At 48.4% G+C, this 15,468-nt stretch overlaps 1 protein-coding gene and 1 long non-coding RNA gene across 3 annotated transcripts in view; both read left to right on the top strand.

The window, feature by feature from the left end:
- LOC144766758 (uncharacterized) overlaps window positions 1-15,468 on the top strand; it is an 837,531-nt gene that overhangs the window by 51,790 nt on the left and 770,273 nt on the right. The window lies entirely within an intron of this gene.
- MAFB (MAF bZIP transcription factor B) lies at window positions 10,108-13,695 on the top strand. Its single transcript, XM_078652156.1, has one exon. The coding sequence runs from the start codon at window positions 10,645-10,647 to the stop codon at window positions 11,635-11,637; it is 993 nt and encodes a 330-aa protein (XP_078508282.1). The 5' UTR covers window positions 10,108-10,644; the 3' UTR covers window positions 11,638-13,695.

The following is a 15,468-nucleotide window of genomic DNA, read 5'->3' as shown; positions in this document are numbered from 1 at the left end:
CTCTGTGTTTACTCACTTGTAAGTGACAAGTATTTCACTACTGTAGAAAATTGATGTGAAAATGCAGTAAGATTGCTTGCTTGAGGTCAAAGCCATGTTATTGCAGCTTGTGAGTACAGTTGTACTGAGCTGTAATAATGTACGGATTTGTCCTAGAAGGCAGGTTTGCACTGGACTGTGTTAGGTGATGGGGAACTTTATAACTGTCTACTCCTCAGCCGAACCTATGAGATCCGTGGAGTTGAATGCTTCTGCACCATGAGCCCCTCTCTCTTCTTTAATTGCAAGTTCCCCTATATGCCATGGGTGACTGTGTGGAGAACCTGCCCTGCAGTTCGCCTTGCTATTGCATTTGTTATAATGCTTCATTGCAGTCTTGAGTGGTGCCACACTGGATTCCAGCTGGATAGATCCTGCGCCTGTGTACCCTTTGCTGGGGTTTACCGTGGGTGTGGGTAGGCTGCATGCTTCCTGGGTCAACCCTTCAACATAGGAGGTGCAGCCTGCCCATTGTCCACTACAACCCCGCCTCCCTGTGCACGCCCTCCGCTCAGTTGGGAGAGTGCAGCGGGCACGTGTGTGAATACATGGCTTTGCTTGTATCTTTCATGACTAACTCATGCCTTGGGTGGATTTGTGCAGTGGAGAAAATGACGCACAAACTACTGGTAGCTGGTGGTCAGTGCAAGAAAGAGAAACTGTGCTGTACAGGCAACTAGTGACTTCATTTTGGGCACTACTGTGCACTACAAAAACTACTCTGATCGTTAAAGTGTGTGTGGAAAAGCTGCTTTAGTGAAGCAAGTGCACATCACAACCAAGAAACCCTTGGCAGATAGTGGTACATACTGAATAAATACTTCACTGTACATCATTGTACCCTGTGCCCACCCCCTAATTACCACCGAAAGCCATATACGCCTCAACTGCATGTCACTTCACAAACCTCTGCATCCTGAATTGTATTCAAATGTCTAATGTTCCAAACCAGGGGGGCTCCAACCTTTTCTATAATGAGAGCTACTTCTGCTCAAGGTAAAATCATCCTGAGCTACTAACAAATGTTATCACTTTACAGTAGTGATCACACCCATTAGCAATATGCTAGTAGTCTACCCGAAATTTAAGGCAGGCTCCTAGAAGAAACGACAAGGAAAGCACTATCAATATGCAATGCCTTCACATAACAAAATAAATAACACCAAAAGTAGCACGTGCCCTCTGGCACAAAGGCCAAACTCAATGCAAGACATCTCACCAATTCATCTTGAATTAACTATCAGCTTTAAATATGTTTTGGAAATGCAACCACTCAGTCTTCATCAGCATAGCAGTTGCTGAAAATAAACGTGTTTTTTTTTATCAAATACATTTTCCATTTGGGGCCAACAAACTGTCTCGAAAAAACATAATTGTTTCCTTCATTTTCATTTTTTTGCAAATATGTGGTCTCCAAACATCAACTTGCCGTTGTTATCAAGTGCTAAAATGTACAAATGCTTCACATGGCAGAATCTGATATCAGTGTCCAAGCTTTATGATCACGTCATGAATACCTTCCATGACACCAAGCATGCCTATAATATGCCAATAATGCTCAGGGTTATATCAGAGGCATCACTGTGCCACGTCTGGACAACATTACAGTCACCAAACATCAGTCATTGCCAGAATTATGCCAGTGTCAGTGGTGCCAAAAATTAGGTCAGTCATGCTCACAATATGTCAGTGATGGCTGCCAGAATTTACAACTAGACCGGGAATGCGTAAAATATGTTAATGGTGGCAACTATTATGCAAGGATCACTAATGTGCAGCAAGGAGCTGACAGTAGTGCCTGGGGCTCTTCTTTGGTGACCATTTGTTCACGCGGATATTGTGACTGATATAGTGGAGCCTATATATCCAATCTCCTTGTGACTTGAATACAGTGAGCGTGGATACATATGTTCATGTTGCAGACCTCCTATGTGAATACAGTGTTTGTTTGTATCCTAGAATGAGGCTCTTTCGTTGGGTTGGATTGGCTGGCTGCCATTCTGTATCTTGAGATTAGCAATGCTGTCTTCTTTAATGTGTATATACCCTCTTCATGGTGCACTGGGCTGAGCTTCACTCTGGAGAGCTACTCTAAAGGTGCTGGTGGGTTGGAGCTCCCAAGCTACTGGTTAGAGACCCATGATCTAAACCTTCAACTTCAAGTCAAAGGAAGTGTAATCCTTTCCCTCTCGTCCTCTGCACCCCCCCCCCCCAACCCCCAAGCTGATTTGTCCACACCAAAATGCAATTAACCTCTTTTTAGTACTAAAACATCCTGAAACCCCAGCTACAACTGCTTCTACTCCATAAGTGAAAGTTAAGCAATACCCCAACACTGTACCCCTCTATTACACACCTGTTTCATCTTGGCATTTACCACACTTCCCCACACCAACACTGCTCCACTCCTGCAACCATACTAAGTAATAGACAGCGGAGTGGAGGCCGGTCCTTTTCATACAACGTAGCGGGACTGTGGAAATCCCTCCCCCTCAACCTCCGACACTAAACGGCCCACCTCCCTTTTTGGAAGGGACTGTCTGAAAACATGGCTTTTTCAGAAGAATAATTGCTAGCTCTCCCTCTCAGCCTTTACTGTCGCTAGCGCTGGGATGCCTCCGGGTAGCCTGCACTTTAGAAATATTAATTTTACAGCTGTAAATGTAAAGCAGCATACTGGGTTATACCTATGTTTTTTAAGTATGAGTCTTATTTAGATGTTGGCAGGTGGAATCAGTGGCGACCGCCACATACAAATGGTATTGGGGTGGGGAAGGGGGTCGCGTGGGGGGTGGGGGAGGGGGGCGCGTGGGTGGTAGAGGGTGGGGCTCATGGGGGGGGGGGCACGGGCACGGCCGGTCCTAGGCATGGGCGTATGGGCAGCTGCCCAGGACCTCGTGCTCAGGGGGCCCCGCCGCCGGCCCCGCAGAGTAGACCACAGAGCAGGGGGGGGGGCGATATGAAATGCAGGAAAAGCGCTGCGCGCACTCGCGCAGACAGTAAGGCTCTTAGAGGGGCCTCACATCTTCCCTTTCGCCCGGGGCCTCAGAGGGCCTAGGACCGGCTCTGAGCACGGGGAGTAAAAAAAAAGAAAAGAAAAAACATGCCTTAAGTTGACGGACGCATCCCACCACGCACCGGATGCTTCTTCTTCCACGTCCCAGCAGGCACTGGGGCATCAGACTCCATGTCGAATACCCGTGCTGAGCAGTGCGGGGACTGGCCTGAGAAGGCTAGAAAGACCAGGGAGTCTTTGGGGTTTCTTCAGCCCCGCTGCTCACTGGAGAAATCTAAGTGCGTGTGTGTGTTTTGGTCAGCCTGAGAAGGCCAGCCAAACGCACATGTGCACTTAGAGAGTGCACATAGCACCCCATATAACCCCTCCCATACACCCCCCCCGCCCCCTCCCCCCCCCCCCCCCCCCCCCCCCCCCTCCATGCACATGCTGGCTGAGCCAGCTGCTTAAAAATAAAAAGATAATCATATATCGTTTCATTTTTTAGCTGCCGGTTCTGCCGGTGGGGCGACGCTCCTGACTCCCCTCCCACCCCCTCCCCCTAATTGCGGAGGATGTCCCCTCCACCCTATTGCGGTCTCCATGGGTTATAAAGGTCTCTATGGGATGTAAAGGGGACGTAATAGGGCGCCAAAATGTAAATCAGGCGCTGTATCTTTTCTGAAAGAATGTTTTGCCAGCCATGATACAAAACGGGTATTTCGAGGTGCTCCGCCTTTCTTCAATGGTACTTTCAGTTAAAACAGCTCGCCTGTCTTTTGCATTATTTTAGATGCCATTGGCGGGAGTGATTGTGTCAGTAGCGCCCCAGACAGTGTTTTCTGGTGGGTTCACCTTCACCCGCTGTAGATTTTGATGTTTCATGGCGCCCTCTCTGGCTGGATTGCGCATTTTCGTAGCATGTATTTTGCATCGGCGCGCGCTCCTTTCCATTCTTAAACCGGGCTTCACCTGGTGAAGTCCGGCTTAAGAATAGATCCGCTAGTCTCTCTCGCCCAGAGGATGGCATCTGTGGCATCGCTTATGCAGCTGTATCTGTGCCATCGCACAACTTTATTATGTGTGCCGTAGTCGGGCGGGCTCTTGGTAATCTGAGCCATACGGGTTTAACACCCACAATAATTCACAAGTGCCTGCAGGTGCTTGGAGAGCCCGCGCTTTGTGCGAGTCCAGGTATGTCCGTGTTTGCCTGCTTATAGAGCAGTTATCTGTGGCTGGTGTGATTGCAATGCCTTTGCTCTGCACGTGCGAACATTCCCAAAGGGGCGCTTTAATGACAGATGTGTGTGACCAGCCTTTCACATTTGTAGGAATATTCTACATAGGTATTGGCTGCACACTTGAGTCTTTAGAGTCAAGAATATTGTTCCCGGTGTCTGGGCTGTTTGTATGTGTGTGTGTGTGTGTGTGTGGTGGGGGGGGGGGGGCATCGAGCGTGAGGGCAGCGCTTGTGGTACAGCACGCGAGGACTACGGGGTTATTACATGCCCCCGCCTTTACAGGGCGCTTAAGCGAAGGCATCTGAGGAGGACAGAGCTAGTACATGGGACAGCGCTCATGGAAAGTACGTGAAGACAGTAGAGCTAGAACAAAAGGCACAGCGCTCATGTAAAGGCAGGCGCGTGAGGAGGCCAGGGTGGCAGCGCGAGGAGGACAGCTAGAACAAGGGGGCATCGCTCATGGGAAAACACGTGAAGACAGACCTCAAACAAGGGGGCAGTGCTCATGGGAAAACACGTGAAGACAGAGCTAGAACAAGGGGACAGCGCTCATGGGAAAACACGTGAAGACAGAGCTCAAACAAGGGGGCAGTGCTCATGGGAAAACACGTGAAGACAGAGCTAGAACAAAGGGACAGCGCTCATGGGAAAACACGTGAAGACAGAGCTCAAACAAGGGGACAGCGCTTATGGGAAGGCAGGCACGTGAGGAGGCCAGAGATAGAACAAGGTGGCAGCGCTCATGGGAAAGCACGTGAAGACAGAGCTAGTACATGGGACAGCGCTCATGGAAAGCACGTGAAGACAGAGCTAGTACATGGGGCAGCGCTCATGGAAAGTACGTGAAGACAGAGCTAGAACAAACGGCACAGCACTCATGTGAAGGCAGGCACGTGAGGAGGCAAGAGATAGAACAAGGTGGCAGCGCGAGGAGGACAGCTAGAACAAGGGGGCAGCGCTCATGGGAAAACACATAAAGACAGAGCTCAAACAAGGGGGCAGTGCTCATGGGAAAGCACGTGAAGACAGAGCTAGCACAAGGGGCAGCGCTCTTGGGAAAGTACGTGAAGACAGAGTTAGAACAAGGGGGCAGCGCTTAAGGGAAGGCACGTGACGACAGAGCTAGCACAAGGGGGCAGCGCTCTTGGGAAAGCACGTGAAGACAGAGTTAGAACAAGGGGGCAGCGCTCTTGGGAAAGCACGTGAAGACAGAGCTAGCACAAGGGGGCAGCGCTGAAGGGAAGGCACGTGAAGACCGAGCTATAACAAGGGGGCCGCGCTTACAGGTAGGCACGTGAAAACAGAGCTCAAACAAGGGGACAGCGCTTATGGGAAGGCAGGCACGCGAGGAGGGCAGAGCTAGAACAAGGGGACAGCGCTCGCGGGAAAGCATGTGAAGACTGGAAGGCACGTGCAGGAGGACAGATCTAGTACAAGGAACAGCAGTTATGAGAATGCGCGTGTGGAGGACAGAGGCAGTACAAGGAGACAGCGCGTAGGGCACACGAGGAGCACTGAGTTAGATCATGAGGACAGAGCAAGTACCTAGGACAGCACTTACAGGAAAGCACGTGAGGAGCTCTATGCTAGTACAAGGGGACAGCACTCAAGGGAAATCATGCGTGGGGAGGGTTACTACATGTGGGACAACCCTCAGAAGAACGCGCGTGAGGAGGACAGGACTAGGCCAGAGGACTGAAGACTCATGGGAATGAAGGCACGCGTGGACTAGAGGTATATTATAAATGGGACAGCAGCCATTGGAACGCACGTGAGAAACAAACTCTTAGCACACGGGGCACAGCTTAGAATGCACGTGAGAATGCATGTATACTCTTTGTGCGGGGAGAGCACTTACATACGGAAGCGAGAGCTTGTATGGGGAAAGCACGTGAGTCAAAGGGCATTACTTGTATAGTGCCAGCAGTTATGAGAAAAGGACAGCGTGCTGCCTGGAGGGGGGCTGCTACTCAACTGTACTTCCTGTCCCCGATCTCTTGCGAGAAGGGGAAATACTTTTTCAGGGGACTGCAGAGTGGGGGGGGGGGGGTCTGTGAGCCGAGGGGCATCGTTTGTATGGGTTCGGCCCTTTCGCGGGGTGACGTAGCAGCACTTCTCCGGAGGAGTATGTCTCTTCCAAGGGAAGGCAGCATTCGTGTGGATGGCTGCAGCCGTGTGGGCCCTGGCATGCTGGGAGCAGGCCTGAGCTGAAACCGCAGGGAGGGCAGGCCCGGGAGCGGGGTGCTGGCCCTCGCCCCTCCTGGATCTTCCGGCATCTGCGGCTGCCTCCCCCGGGCTCGTGCACTCTGCACACGGCTGTGCACACGGCCTCGGTCCTTTCGTGTTTAAGCCGGAATTAGGGTTTGACAAGCAGGGCTGTTTTCTTTAGGTTAGAAAAATGCACATTGATTAGCACTCTATTCCGAACCCATTAGTCAGGAATTCATTAGGTTTACAAAAAACCCTACCACAGGCCATGGACGTTAAAACTAATTATTGCGCGTAAATACCAAACAAGCGGGAAGGACGGGGCTTCGAGTGTTCGTGGTGAAAGGCGGACCCCTGGCTTCCGCGGCCCTGTGCGCTCATCTCTTCTCAGCCTGCATTGATCAGCAGATCCGCCGCTTCGACGTAGTGACGTGTACATTCCCACAGTAATGCACCGTGATATCATATCCCCATTGTGAACAAAGCAATGGTTATTCATTCTTCACGACGCAATTTAGTAATTCTTCAACAGATTCCTTATTCTAAATGAAGAAACGCCAAGTCAGAGCCCCGGGAGCGTAAACACGCATATTAAGTTATTGATCCCAAATTGAGGACAAATAAATATGATACAATTAAATGGATTTAAAACAATCCCCAAGTGAAACAAGCTACAGAATTCCCTCTACTGTGTAACTTAGGGAAAAAATTACCGCTGGTTGTTTCCTTGTCCGGCTTCTTCGTGGAACTGGCGAAGATATCTTCATTATCTCGAGTTTGTTGTTATATTTTAAAAATCAGATTGTTTTCATGCGAGGAGCCGAGCTGCACTTACTCACTGGTGGTAGCCACTGTGCTACCCAAGGTGTGAACAGCGGAAATGCTTTATTGCCGCAGCATTTTGTTTGAGCTGCAAAAAAAATTGCAGAAGAAGAACATTTTTCTCCTTAGTGCCTGTATTCTAAAATCGTGGGCTTCTCTGCCCGGTGGGGTAAAGAGCCTAGATAAACGCTTTCCTTCTGTTGCAGTGTTTCTAATAGATGATTAACTAGGTCCATGTTGCTTACATACGCATAATACGGTAATGTGGCTGCGCTGGGTTTTGGAGATAAAAGTTGCACCCCTCCAAGCGAATGCTCTCTTTCCCTAATGCTGTGAGCGCCCTGCTCTCTCTTCTATCCTGCACTTTATCCTATCGAGAAATGCATGTATTTATTTATTTGGGAGTGTTTTTCTTCCTTTTACTGGCAACTGTAACTTGATCTACAATTGGCTTTTAACCTAGATGCTCGGGAGTCGCCTTGCATGTGTATCCGAATAATATAGATTTTTTTTTCACGGTCGCCTTTATGAGTGATGCGAGGGGATCTTTCTAATTGATTCAGAACTTGGTGCAAATCTTTTCCTTTGAGGTGGGATCACTGCCTATGCAACTTTGGGGTCACAGAACTATCTTTGGGAGCGAGACTAAATATAGGAGGAATTTCAATTATTCTGCCGTTTTAGTGAACTATTTCTGCTAGCCCGTTGGGGCTCTCTGTATTGGAAGTGGCTGTTAATAGTTTAGGGATAAACTCGTGCGCTTAAAATCTTGAATTGTGGCCGCGCCTTGTCTTGCGAGAGTATCATCATTATGTAGCAGGTGCCTTTAGTTTATGGCTGATTGTCGATGTGTGAGCGCAGCATATTGTGTTCCAGATGCGAATTTGGATGTAAACATTTATTTGAACTCGATCTTGTAGATTTTGCATTTTATTTTGCATGTAGCTTCTCTAAGTAATTCCAAAATGCTGAAATACGCTGTGGTGTTTAAACGTGTGCTTTAGTGTTGATGGCATGTCCCTGCTCAAAATTTTGAATTGGAAGGAGTGTTTTTTATTGTGTGAATCTGAGTGTGAGCAGGGTGTCGTGTTTGTCATCAGCTGTGTTTAGAAGTGCACGGCGGCGGTCTTAGTGAAGAATCTCCTAGAGGTGTAAAGTGACCGTTGACAGAGCGCTTGTACATTGGAGATGCGGCTTTATGCCCGATTTGCAGCGCTGCGCCTGGCAGCCCCTCCAGGAACGGGTTCAATATTCAAGAGCACCTTTCACCCCAGTCATTTGCATGGCATGCCACATGTTATCATTTGTCGCGTGCGTGTTTTGTAACGGGTGCTAAGGTCCGTGCCACGCCAGCTTCTGCCCGGCTCCGGTAAAGTTGCTTTTAACATTCTTATGTGACTCAGACATGTTTAGGACTTTGCAGACGCGAGGTTTTGCTTCATCACTTCGTTTTGTCCTTTTGTAAGGAGAATTCTTGTGCACATCTCTAATGCGCTGTATATGTAGATGTTTCAGTGCAGCCAGAGATCCAGAAAGAGGCCGAGGACGGTTTTAATGGGTTTTTAATAAATGTATTCTCTTTGTTTCTTTCTCTTAACTGCGTTTTTATGAGTCCTTAGCTGCTTTAATATTATGCGGCTCTGCGTGTTTACTTTTCTGAACTGTCTACATGTGTAAGATACCCAAGCTTTTTGCCCAGATCCGTGGCGTTGTTACTCGGGCAGGCAGCGATCTGTACTTCCCGTGCTTCTTGAGGAGGCGCTGAGCGAGAGCGTTGCTCGTGCGTTGACCGACATAGTTGCAGATTTCTAAATTCAGAAGAAATATGGTGTCTGTTTCCAGGGGCACGGTGACAGATTCTGCCCAGAGGCGTCCTTTTCTTGGACATCGATGCTCCTCTACCGGTTTTGCGCAAACTGTTAATTTTTATACCTCGTGTTTTACCTCGAATAGCCACTTGAGGGCACACTTTAGACCTGTTTGAGCGCAAAAACGAGAAAAGTCTTAGAGCACAATCGCTGCAAAACGTTAACCAAAAAGAAAACACTATCCTGTTACTGGTTAAGAAAAATAAGTCTACTCGCAGCTTTCCTTACTGTGCAGATAGCCCGCGAGAAATCCGGAAGTCCCTTTCTGCGCTGAATCACTGAGTTTCAAATCCCTCTTCAACCGATTGTCTTGATTTTTGCTGCCACATTGATATACCCGTCTAGGGAAACAACTACTTTCTCTGATTACTTGAGGCAGCCGGTGAATAAAACCAATGTGCATTAATTAATTAGTCAGAATGTCCGTGGAAGACAAATTGCAGGTTGCAGTGAACATTTGAAATAGAAGGGCTTTTGCTACGCGCCAGAGGTGGGCGGTTTGAGTCTGTGATTGTTAAGCTTCTTTGAGCAGGCATGTCTTTGGTGTCGAAGTTAAGTTGCAAGTGCTGCTGTATAAAGATTATGACATTATTGTGGGTTTTTCCATGAACGCTGAACCACCATGGCGTGAGCTTCTGCGGGGGAGTTTGCACACCATAGCTCCCGCATGTTTCTCTTCTGGGGTGCAATCGAGCATACATTCCTGCAGGGAGACAGTGTCTTACGTTGATAAGTATTGGCACACTTAGGGCTCCCGCCTGCGCGTTGATTTCGGAGTGGAATCTCTCCCTCTTTACTGTGCTGCTGGGGTGGATGGTGTAGGATTTCACGAGTGTCTATGCACCTGGCCTCGGCTGGGAAATCCCACGATTTTGGGGGCGGTATATTGTGTGGACTACATTTGGCGTGGTTTCGATTCAGCCAGGCTAGGCTTCCTGCGAGTGGAAGTGCTCTCGAGTCGGGACGCGAGGCTCTGCTCCGCAGGACTTGCCTGGTCTTGGTCTCCAGCTGCTGGTCAGCTGACTGCCTGCTGTCAGATCGCGCTCCGCCCTCGTGCTATGCTAATGCGCGGCTCGGCTCCGCCGCCATTGGAGTGCGCGCGACTGAAACCAGCCCCTTCGCGCTGTGACATCAGAAGGGGATAAAACGGGGCCGGGCACCTCGGAGAGCGCAGAAGCACGCGCGAGCAGCCTGGATGCCTGCACCGAGGGGAGGGACCCAGGGCTGCTCTGCTTAGAAAGTTATACATAGCTGCAGGACCCTCCAGCGCGAGCTGTGCGGGGCCCGCTCACTCCCGCACCGCGGGGCTGCAGGCAGCACAGACTTGCACCGCAGCCGCTTCCTGGTGCTGCAGCCGGGGCTCGCAGCCTCCTGTCCCGCACACCGCAGCCGGAGCAGAACTTTCTGTCTATTGAGAGGCGCGCCCACCTGTACCCTGGAGTGACCGGGGGGACGGCGCCTCTGAACAGGGATGGCCGGAGAGCTGCCCATCGGCACCGATTTACCCACCAGCCCCCTGGCCATGGAGTACGTGAACGACTTTGACCTGATGAAGTTCGATGTGAAGAAGGAGCCCCTGGGACGGCCCGGAGAGCGGCCCGTGCGGCACTGCAACCGGCTGCAGCCCACGGGGGGCTCGGTGTCCTCCACGCCCATCAGCACGCCCTGCAGCTCCGTGCCCTCGTCGCCCAGCTTCAGCCCGTCCGAGCAGAAGACGCACCTGGAGGACCTGTACTGGATGGCCAACAGCTACCAGCAGATGAACTCCGAGGCGCTGAACCTCACCCCCGAGGACGCCGTGGAGGCGCTCATCGCCCCCCACCAGGTGGGCCAGCAGCAGCAGCAGCTGCAGGGCTTCGACGCCTTCCGGCCGCACCACCACCCGCACCACCAGCCGCAGCACCACCACCCGCAGCAGCAGCAGCCACCGCAGCACCACCACCCGCACCACCAGTACCAGGGGGTCACCCACGAGGACCTCTCGGGCAACGGGCACCCCCTGCACCACCACCATCACCACCACCAGCACCACCAGCAGGCGTCGCCCTCGCCCTCGGGCTCGTCCACCTCGTCTCAGCAGCTGCAGAACACGCACCCCTCCTCGGGCAACGTGGAGGACCGCTTCTCGGACGACCAGCTGGTGTCCATGTCGGTGCGGGAGCTGAACCGGCACCTGCGGGGCTTCACCAAGGACGAGGTGATCCGCCTGAAGCAGAAGCGGCGCACGCTGAAGAACCGCGGCTACGCGCAGTCGTGCCGCTTCAAGCGCGTGCAGCAGAAGCACCACCTGGAGAGCGAGAAGACGCAGCTCATCCAGCAGGTGGAGCAGCTCAAGCAGGAGGTGTCCCGCCTGGCGCGCGAGCGCGACGCCTACAAGATCAAGTGCGAGAAGCTGGCCGGCACCGGCTTCAGGGAGGCGGGCTCCACCAGCGACAACCCCTCCTCGCCCGAGTACTTCATGTGACTCTCGCGCCGCGGCGCTGGACCTCCTGCAGACCGCCCTGCGCCAGGCAGGGGACTCTGAGCGGCTGTCAGACGCTGCCCGCCTCCGCGCCAGCCCCGAGGCCCCGGGCCTCGCCTGCCCCGCCTCAGCCCACCTGCCTGCTCACCGAGGACGCCTGCAAAAGACCCGTGCACACCTCCAGTCTGAACTCCGGGTGGGGGCGGGGGAAGTGACCCTTCACACATGACATCTGGGGCTGTGGATTTTCACCGGAAAAGTATCTTTTCTACTAGATGTAGCTGTGAAAAGTAGAGGGGGGAGGGGGAGGGCGAGACGAACGGGCGCTACTTCTCACATGTACAGGGAGAGGGGGAATCCAGGACTGAGAAAAGACTCTGAAACTCGGGTTATAGGTCACTCGCTTTGCTGGGACAGTCAAAGACTGACAAGGGAGACAGTAGTGGCACCACTGCCTGCCCGGATTCGAAAGAGGGGACTTTTCGGCGGCAACTCCTGCACAAGGAAAGGGGGCGCGAGAGAGAGAAACCAGACTATGTATGCAGACTTGTCAGAAACTGACAGATCGGACATGCCATCTCATCGGTTTTATTGCCTGCTTGATTATATAGAAAAATACGAAAACCTGCATTAAAAATATTAATCCTGCATGCTGGACATGTATGGTAATAATTTCTATTTTGTACCATTTTTCTCGTCTAAAAACTTTAGCATGTTGTCGACCATCGATCATATTGTTTTTCATTTGGTAAGATGTCTCCGCAATATAAATTGTACTGCTTGAGCAGTTGTTTTCTGTTATGGTTGTTAGCTTGTAAATATTTGCCACATCCAACCGTAGAGAAACATTTCAGCAGGCTGGTATACGTTTTCTTAAAGAAATGGAATAAAGTTATGGGCATTTTGCATTGCATTCAGAAAACAACTTTGTATATTGTGTGCACTTTTAAGTTGTAGTTTTTGTTTTCATTTTGGTATTTGTTTCTAGAGGGCGTGGTGAAAGGAGCTCATGATTAGCATACAGGCAAATCTTGGGGATCCGTGCTAAAGATATATATGTTGCCATTATATGGTCCGAAGACTGGCTGCACTTTTTAATTACATGGTAACCTGTTACTTTAGCTGCATTTCTCACATTGAGTGCATCAGTCATATTTTTCAGCTATGCCAATAAGTGGATACACTGTACACTCGGGAAGTTTCCACTTACAATTGAAAAGTGTACCTAAGTTGGCAAGTTTCCTTCTAGAAGGCCATTTCTTTTAGTTTAGGTAAATGGCTTATTCTAAATATTTACAACCAAGGTACTGGCTTATGAATTGCCAATGTATAGAAGGTAAATGGCCTGTTAAATCACTTCTGCAAACATCCACAACCCAGCTTATATTTCATATTGAGATGGAGCTAACCATTTGAATACTAAACATTTGCCATTTTGAAAAAGTCTACTGGCTGTATTTTTGCAAGTTTTATGTAACAGAAAATGTAGCATTCACATTTCTCCCTAACGGTTTTCAACTGAAAACTCAAATCGTTAATTTATATAATATTTTTAAAACTTGTTCCTTTACTCCCGATTTTTACCCTCCTTATTTTAGTGCAGCAGTCTTGAGTGTTTGAGTGCTTCAATACCATTTTCTGCTGGACAGTGAAAGGATTGCTTGCACTAACAAAAACCAAAATGAAAACACCTTTTTTAATTTTCTTTAGAATTCTGGCTCTGCTGGCCAGATGCATTTTAAGTTTTTATCGGTTTTTAAATTAAACAGTGATAACAAGATTGTATGAACAGCATGGTGCTTGCAGTTTTAAATATCGTGGAAATCAGTCATGCATCAGACACAATCTTTGTTTTTTACTGATTCAACTGTGTTGAAATCAAACCTGCAGCAGCAGAAATTGTTTTTATTTCATGTAAAAGTTCTGAAGGGATCAATTTCAAATCCTGTTTATGATATGAAAATATTAAAACTTGGTCTATCGTAGTTTTATTCAGACTGGTTTCTGTTTTTGTTAATAAAGTTGTTTCCTATTTTGCTTATTAAAATCATTGAAATGATACTAATTTCTGAGAAATGTCTTCCCTTGTGACTGTTTTTAGTGAGCTGATTTTAAACCTATTTCAGGTTACATTCAAAAGATGGGGGGAAACAGTAGGCAATTTAGAAATGGTAACCTAAAGCATCTGTAAGCTAAAACATTCATGCATAGGCATATGTTAAGAAAAGGGAAAGCTGTGTGTATCAGTGTGTCTGAGCATGCATGCAGCCAGGACAGCACAGGCCCAGTACTCTCTTCTGCCAAACTTAAGTGAATCACTTCTGAAAACATTAATTTCCTCATACTTAAGGTTCCATTAAGCTATTGTGTCAGAAGCAGAATAGGTTTCAAGAGCTCAAATATTTAACAAACAAGGGTCAGTTTTCTGCACTAGAAACTAACATGCAGCAAGCAGGCAGGCTTTAAATGTTACATTCAAAAATAATTTTGCATTTTGCAAATCTTAGCCTACAGGGAATTTAAAAGCTCCTCGGTTATACCTTAGAGTGCCACTTTGCTCAGTCGAATACCTTACATTTTGAAAGTTGGCCTTTTTTTCGAAATCTGTCTACATTTTGCAATAGTGGCTTGACGAGCAACTGCAGGGGTGTAGTTTGACTGGTAGAGGACGGTTTGTTAGACTCTTCAAATATATACAACTTAATAGAAGCTGGCAGGGAAGTTCTTAGTAATGTAATCTTTTGCATTGTATTTTCTCATAGCACAATATTTAACCTTTTATGTGATATGGTGCCACGGAATGTATCTTCTTTAAGCTTTATGCATACTAGCAGTTCTTTACACTAAATTATTGTTCAATTTCCAGGTCCATGATCTTCATTGCAGATTGCCCACAATTAATTGTGCAGCACTTTATTATCTGATGGCGCCAATACTTATGTTTGATCTTTGGCATCCTGATGTGGCAGTCTTAAACTTTGTATTTTGTACAAGGACCCAGTAGGCACACGTCTTGTGTTGGCTTTGCGAACACCCATAAACGTAAACTTTATTTATAGTAGCAAACCTTAATCTGGCACGTCTCAGAGGGCAGTTGGAATTCGAGCACACATACTGTTGGGAACCAGATATCGTGGTCTTTGTTGCTCATTCATTCAGAGCACATTTTATTCGACCAGTTGTATGCTTTGTAAGAACTCAGTAATTTTTATAAAACACTACTAGTTTCAGCTTCAAGTACTTTCCCCCTTGGCTTCTCTTGTTAAGTAATGAACGTCCACTGGTGCAATTCCCCAGTACTAATCTCCACCCAGTAACTTCCAAATGTCTCTATAGACTACTACAGTTTCAGTCTTATTGTAGCTGCATTAGATATTGGCCTAATAGCAAATTTCTGGAATGGCAATGTTCTAATTCATCACGATTCACTCGAACCCATATAAGCACAACATAGGTATCAGATGAGAAGCCAAAGTGGAATGGTGGGTGAAACACAGAAACAGAAATAGTTCTGCGGATAACCTTTCAGCTACACTGTATTATGGCCTCGTCGTCATTTGCATCCAAATGTCAGTGGCATATGTAGAAACACAAATCAATACTGACTGGTGCCTATGAGTGGTAACCTGAAACCCCTTGAGAGATGAACACTTTTTGAATTTGGACTCCTTTTAGATACAGTAGTTTATGATATCCAAACAACATTGTTGGGATCGTTTTTGAAACAAATCATGTGGAATAACCAGTCTGACTTAGATTATGGTCGCTATTCTAGATAAAAGGACCCATCTATTTCAGTATCATGATTTTGGAGATCTCACAGTCATCTCCATA

The sequence above is a fragment of the Lissotriton helveticus genome, chromosome 7 (assembly GCF_964261635.1).
Source record: "Lissotriton helveticus chromosome 7, aLisHel1.1, whole genome shotgun sequence".
Taxonomy (NCBI): domain Eukaryota; kingdom Metazoa; phylum Chordata; class Amphibia; order Caudata; family Salamandridae; genus Lissotriton; species Lissotriton helveticus.
Note: the sequence above shows the minus strand (reverse complement) of the source record. Positions and strands in the feature narration are given on the sequence as shown.